This window comes from Chrysochloris asiatica, unplaced genomic scaffold, assembly GCF_000296735.1.
Source record: "Chrysochloris asiatica unplaced genomic scaffold, ChrAsi1.0 scaffold00001, whole genome shotgun sequence".
Taxonomy (NCBI): Eukaryota; Metazoa; Chordata; class Mammalia; order Afrosoricida; family Chrysochloridae; genus Chrysochloris; species Chrysochloris asiatica.
The window spans coordinates 30,565,058-30,572,068 of NW_006408519.1; the positions used below are offsets into that span (position 1 = coordinate 30,565,058).

Sequence of the window (7,011 nt, forward strand, 5' to 3'; positions counted from 1 at the left end):
ACCCCCAGCTAAGCTTAGTTTTGTATTATGGGAAAGAGATCTGGAAATCAAAGATGAAAACAAACTCTGAATTACCTCTCTCAGTAGGTTAGTTTAGCAATAATAATTGCTTTGTTGTTAAGTGCTGGCGAGTCAATTCCTACCCATAGCGACCATGTATAGGGTTTCCAAGGAGCAGCTGGTGAGCTTCAACCACCGACCTTGCAGTTCAAATGACTTTGCAGTCTGAGACATTAGGCCACCACACCACACCAGGACTCCATAGTTAGCCAAATTAAAGACTGTATATAATGTTTTGTCAGTAGCTGAGTTGGGTAGATTGCAGTTCTCAGCCTACGGGAGCATGTTTCTCAAGTCAAGCAGACAACACGTTTTGGTAGGAAAGGGAGGTGGTGACTGTCTTTCCAGAGATGCCCATTCCTAGGGGATACTAGACTGATGCTAGGATTATAGACTTGAGTCTCTCAGCTTTAGTTTAATCACAGGTAAAAGATGGAGGTTGGAGAGGATGGACTCTGCAGCATGTCTCAGTGCCTCAGCAGATGACCCCAGTCTTCTCCCTCTCCAGACACTCTTCCAATTTCACTAGCAGGCACGTGCATCAGCACACTCCTAGACACAGTGACTGACCAGTGCTCATGGGAATGCTTCTCTCTCCACTTTGGACCTCAATTATGTTCTTTTGGGGAGACAATTTTACTTTGGACTGGTACCAATGCATTGTGTTAAGAAAGAGTTCAAAGAGTCTGTTGTCATTCCACCTGGAAAATTATTCAACAACCTTGAGCTTCAGTTTCCTCTGTTTCTTGACCTGTAAAATGGGTACGATCCAAAATTTGACCTATCAAATTTGTTAACAGAAATAAATGACACAGTGTATGTGGCCACCCTGTATAAGCCACGGCATGTCCTGCTCTGATGTAAAAGTTTAATCTTGTAGCTCCGTGTATCTTGTCTCCAATTTTCTATTTCATAAATGCCTGCTCACCAGTATGGGACTCCAAGTTCTGTTTCACCAAGAGCTTCATAGAAAGAGTCACACACCAAGGTTAATCTTGGAAGTGAAAGAAGGAGGGGTTATTTTAAGGTGGAGGTTCAGAGACTGAGGGCACACCATTCTAGATCTGAATTTGGATCTGCAATTTGTTGGCCTTGATTACTGTCTGTCTAGTAGCTGGGAAACACTGTGCCATTTCAGGTTGGAAATGGAGACTCAAGTCCTGAGAAATTACCCAGGACCATTATTTAGAAGCCTGGTCAGGGTAGTATCACTAACATGGTTTTCTGGTGAGAGAGAGAAATCCAGTTCTGTCTAATAATTTTTACTTTCCATAGATAGTGCCAGAAAAATATGAGGAATTTTTACTCTTTGGAGCATTTTTCGAAGCTACCATGATAGACCGGAAGATTGGAGATAAACCCATTAGCTTTGAACTTTCTATTGGTAAGTGCCACCCAGCACAGTGCCTGGCACATAAAGTGGACCACGGACCTGTTTCTTGAAGGTTTCTTGGAGGTTTGTACATAAGAAAGAAGGGGACAATTAAGTCCATGTCCACCCATAGTCCCAATATAGACAGGATGGTTTTATTTTTGTACTTTTATTTTAAAAAGCAATGTTAAAACACATTGGATAGCCTCGGTTCCTAGGCCCTGTGCCTCAGTTTCCTGCTATATAACATGGACTAGCAATATCTCCTCCCAGAGTTTGAATAAGGGCTTAAGGTGTTAATGCATGTAAAGTGGCAGGCATAGAGTTGTTAAGTGCCATCGAGTTGGTTCCCACTCATAGCAACTCTATATAGGGTTTCTGAGGATCAACTGGTGGGTTTGAACTGCCAGTGCTAAAGTTAGCAGCCCTGTGTTTATCCTATAGCTTCACACCAGGACTCTAGGCATATAGTGGTGGTGGTTATGTGCCATGGAGTCAGTTCCAATTCATGGCGACCCTGTATAGGGTTTCTGAGGCTGTAAATTTTTACAGGAGCAGAAAGCCTCCTTTCTCTCTCAAGGAAAAGTGGGTAGTTTCAAACTGCTGACCTTGAGGTTAGCAGCCCAATTTGTAACCACTATGCTACCAGAGCTCTTTAGGCATATAGTTGTTGTTGTTAGGTGCCATAGAATCTCTACCGACTCATAGCGACCCTATGCACAGCAGAACAAAACACTGCCCGATCCTGGACCAACCTTGCTACTGCTGCCATGCTTGAGTCCATCGATGCTGCCACTTGGCCATTCCATCTCGTTGGGGGGTCTTCCTCTTTTTCTCTGAGCCTCCATCTTACCAAACATGATATCCTTCTCCAGCAACTAGTCCCTCCTAACAGCATGTCCGAAGTATGAGAGACAAAGTTTGGCCATCCTGGCTTCCAAGGAGCACTCTGGCTGCACTTCTTCCTACACAGGTCTGTTGGTTCTTTTGGCAGCCCATGGCACTTTCAATATTCTCCTCCAACACCATAACTCAGAAGCATCAGTTTTTCTATGATCTTCCTTATTCACTGTCCATCTTTCACATGCATATGAGGTTATTGAAAATATCATGGCTTGGGTCAGACACACCTTAGTCTTCAAGCTGACATATTTGCTCTTCAACACTTTAAAAAGGTGTTATGCAGCTGATTTGCCTAATGCAATACACCGTTTGATCTCTTGACTGCTGTGAGTGTTGATAGTTGATCCAATTAGAATGAAATTCTTGACAACTTCAATCTTTTATTCATTGATAAGAATGTTGATTATTGTCCAGTGGTGAGGATTTTTGTTTTCTTTACATTGAGACGCAATCCATACTGAAGGCTGTGCTCTTTGATATTCATCAGTAATTGTTTTAAGTCCTCTTCACTTTCAGCAAGCAAGGTTGTATCATCTGCATATTGTAGGTTGTTAATGAGTCTTTCTCCAATCCTGATGTCACATTTTTCTGCATAGAACCCAGCTTCTCAGATTGTTTACTCAGCACACAGGTTGAATAAGTATGGTGAAAGAGTACAACCCTGTTGCACACTTTTCTTAATTTTAAATCATCCAGTGTTCCCATGTTCTGTTCGAACAACTGCTTCTTGGTCCATGTACAGAATCCTCATGAGCACAATTAAGTGTTCCGGAATACTCATACTTTGCAATGTTGTCCATGGCTTGTCATGATCCACACAATTGAAAGCCTTTGCATAGTCAATAAAGCACAGGTAAATATCTTTCTGATATTCTCTGAATTCAGCCAAGATCCATTGGATATCAGCAATGATATCCCTTGTTCCACAGCCTCTTCTGAATCCAGCTTGAACCTCTGGAAGTTCTCTGTCAATGTATGCTTGCAGCCATAAAGTTTTAGAAAAACTTTACTCGCATGGGATATCAAAGATATTGTCCAATGATTTCCGCATTCTGTTGGGTCACCTCTCTCTGGAATGGGCACAAATATGAATTTCTTCCAATCAGTCGGCCAGATAGTTGTCTTCCAAATTTCTTGGCAGAGATGAGTGAGTGTTTCCTGTGCCGCCTCACTTTCTTGAAAGATTTCAATTTTCATTCCATCAATTCCTGGTGCCTTGTTCTTTGCCAATTCCTTCAGTGCACTTTGGACTTCTTCCTTCAGTATCATTGGCTCTTGATCATATGCTACCTCTTGAAATGGTTGAACATCAACCATGTCCTGTTGGTACAGTGACTCTGTGTATTCCTTCCATCTTCTCTTGATGCTTTCTGCATTATTCAATAATTTGCCCAGAGAATCTTTCAATAATGAAAGTCAAGACTTGAATTTTTTTCTTCAGTTCCCTCAGCTTGAGAAATGCTGAGTGTGTTCTTCCCTTTTGGTTTTCTGACTGTAGATCTTTGCACATTGCATTGTAATATTTGACTTTGTCTTCTCGAGCTGACCTTTGAAATTTTCTGTTCAGCACTTGTACCTCCTCATTTCTTCCATTTGCTTTAGCATCTCTACACTGGAGAGCAAGTTTCAGTGTCTCTTCTGACATCTATTTTGCATTTGCATATAGTAGGCATTGTTATTATAACTCCCAGTCATTTTCCTGGGCTGAGAATATCATTCCAAAAATGAATGTTCCCTCAGAGAAGATCTTGGTTCATGTTTAGGGAGCAGGAGACAGTGCTTGAACCACATGGTTGAAGGATTGAAACAGAATCCCAAATCTCTGTGTCCAGAAACACCACATTACAAAATCATATATCTACAATGATCCCCCATTAACATCTACATGAAAAATTTGGAAGGATAGCCACCAAAGTACTCAACAGGGTTATGAGTAGGTTTCTTGATCTCAATAGACATTTTCCCTTTTAATTTTGATTGTGTTTTCTAATTTGTAATGTTTGCAGTTTTTATGAAAGAGAGAAGATAGATATTGATGACGACATACTGTCGTCATTCACCTTCTTTATTTGGTCTTCCCACCTTCATATTGAAATCTTATGCCTCCACCCTGGGAGGATATGAACTTACATTTCGTATACCAAGAAGCTGGATAATTCTTGCTGACACCCTGCCCTTCTCTCCTTGCTACTGCCTCTACAGGTAATTTTGGGAACCTTATTGATGGAGGGTCGTATCATGGGAGTAAGAAGAAGTCAGGGGAATCAATGGAAGAAGACGTCCTTCCACTGCTGCACGAAGAAGGAGGGGACACAGCCCATGATGTAACCATCCCAATGGTTTCTACCACTCACCCAGAGAAGCCATTGGTGACAGAGGGGAACAGGTAATGGGCATAGGGCAATGGGCATAGGCATTGGACAGCCAAGGTCTTTGGCAGTGAGATTTTGCCCAATTTATGGGATTGTTTGATTTAGCTTTCCCCTAAACTCAGAAACATCATTTTTGATCTCAACTGTGGAAGCAAGGTGTGAAAGGGCAGAATAGTTAAGTACGACTCTGCTGAAACAACACATCAACAACTGTCCAAGTGGTGAATTCAGGTAATTCATTAAGGACAGATTTATGGTGATTGTTTTAATTATCATACTCTTCTGTAACTCTGAAGCATAGCAAGATAGGAAGGTCAGAATTTAACATTTTAATCCAGACCCCTGAACAGCTATATTCCTCAAACTCAACTTGGTAAAATTATTGAGTACATAATTTCTTATCTTATTTTTGCCACATTCATTTGCAAACTGAGCAATTCAAAAAAGGGTTGCCAATCATTAAGAAAGAGCTATATTAGAAAATATTGAGGGCCTCTGCATGGTCCCTCACTGATTCCCTTTAATCCAGGTACATTTTCAACCTGTAAAAAGAAGCAAAAGATAGCATCTGTCTTAAGTAGATGGGGTCATGCATTGATCACATGATTCATGAGAAACAGGGAAAGATCCAGATGGTGAGAGGCTTCTATGTGCTGAGCCTGCTGCTGTGAGTTAAAAAGTCTCTGATCTTATTGGATTCTCATCATAGTACTTGTCCTTCCCATTTTCCATGTGAGGAGACTGGAATGCCGAGGTTATAATAGGGTCCCTGCTGAGTCACATTGTTAGTGTTCTTTGTCCTCTCTGCTCTTCTCCATTGAGATGGTCTACTTGGAGATGGACCCTTGGCGGTTCTTGACATAATCAGTTGTCATTGAGTGATTTTTTTGGAAGTAGGTCAGCAGGCCTTTCTTCTGCGCAACCTCTAGGTGGACTTGAACCTTTAACCTTTAGACCGGTAGCTGAGCATGTTAACTATTTGCACTAAACCTATTGCTGTAGAAGCAATTCCGACTCATACCACCCCATGTGTTACACACACAGTAAAAGTGAGTTCCAGAGGATTTTCTTGACTGTCATCTTCATGGCAGTGGATCACCACCAGTCTTTTCTTTGAAGGCACCACTGGCTGGTTGTGATCCACCAACCTTACAGTTAGCAGCTGAGAGCAAACCATTCACACCAGGGACCTTCCACTAAAATAACGACTCCCAGATCTATTTCCTTGGCCAGATCTCTTCCTTGAGTAGAAAATCCAAACACCTCCACTTCAATGTCCTCCACATTGTTCGCCAGACTCATTGTCTTCACAGCTGACTTTGCTCCCATTCATGTCTTTCCTATGTCAGAACCAGATCCCATTATCCTCTGTCTTCTCTAAGCCACAACCTGGAAAGCTGTCATTGTTCTCTGTTATCTTTTATCCGCAGTCAGTCAATGATGGAGTCTGGTCAATTGTAGGTACTGAGCAATTCTCATAGCTGTTGCCACTTTAATTTTAGCCATCAGCATCTTCAGCCTGAATTCTTTTGATAACCTTCTAACTGGCTCACATCTTCAAAGCACTCAGCACTCGTTATTTGAGAGTGAGTTTTCCAAAATGGAAATCTGAAGCAGTTACTTCTTCAATTCACATCCTTCAGTGGCTCCCTGTGGCTTTCAGGATTAGTCCCCGAGGCTGTACCTTGGTGTATAGATGCTTCATGATTGGATCCCACTCTACTTTTCTGCACATCTATTTGTCACACATCTGTACCCCACCTTTCCTTCAGCCACATCACATCCTAATGTATTTGGTGCTTCTGGGCCTTTGAACGTGCTCTTCCCTCTGCCTGTCAACCATGAGCTCTCTCTTTAAATGTATCAGTTCCTTGAGTCACCAAGTCTGATCGGGACTTCTATATTCACCTTCCTCCAAGCACTTAGCACGCTCAATTGAGATGGTTTTTGCTCTTCTAGCTCCTGTATTAGACTGTGAGGACTTTGAGGGCAAAGACTGTGTCTCATTCACCTTCATATCTTTTCAACTCTGTGTTATAGTTGTTGTTGTTGAGTGTTGCCAAGTTTATTCAACTCGTTGTTGTTGTTAAGTGCCATCAAGTTGATTACAACTCAAAGCAACCTTGTATAGGGTTTCCAAGGAGGGATTGATGAGTTTCAACCACTGATCTTGCGGCTCAAGCTGACTTTGCAGTCCAGTATTTTATTCCACAACACTACACCAGTGATCATATTGCATCAGGCAAATCTGCTGCCCGAGACCTTTTTAAAGTGTTGGAGAACAAAAATGTCAGCTTGAGGACT

General features: G+C 41.8%; 1 protein-coding gene across 1 annotated transcript in view; it reads left to right on the forward strand.

The window, feature by feature from the left end:
- Positions 1 to 7,011, forward strand: part of FER1L6 (fer-1-like 6 (C. elegans)) — a 152,086-nt gene that overhangs the window by 28,561 nt on the left and 116,514 nt on the right. Inside the window, exons 11-12 of the mRNA XM_006830693.1 lie at positions 1,336 to 1,444; positions 4,538 to 4,721. Of these exons, the coding sequence (XP_006830756.1) occupies positions 1,336 to 1,444; positions 4,538 to 4,721 (293 nt within the window). The remainder of the gene's footprint in view (positions 1 to 1,335; positions 1,445 to 4,537; positions 4,722 to 7,011) is intronic.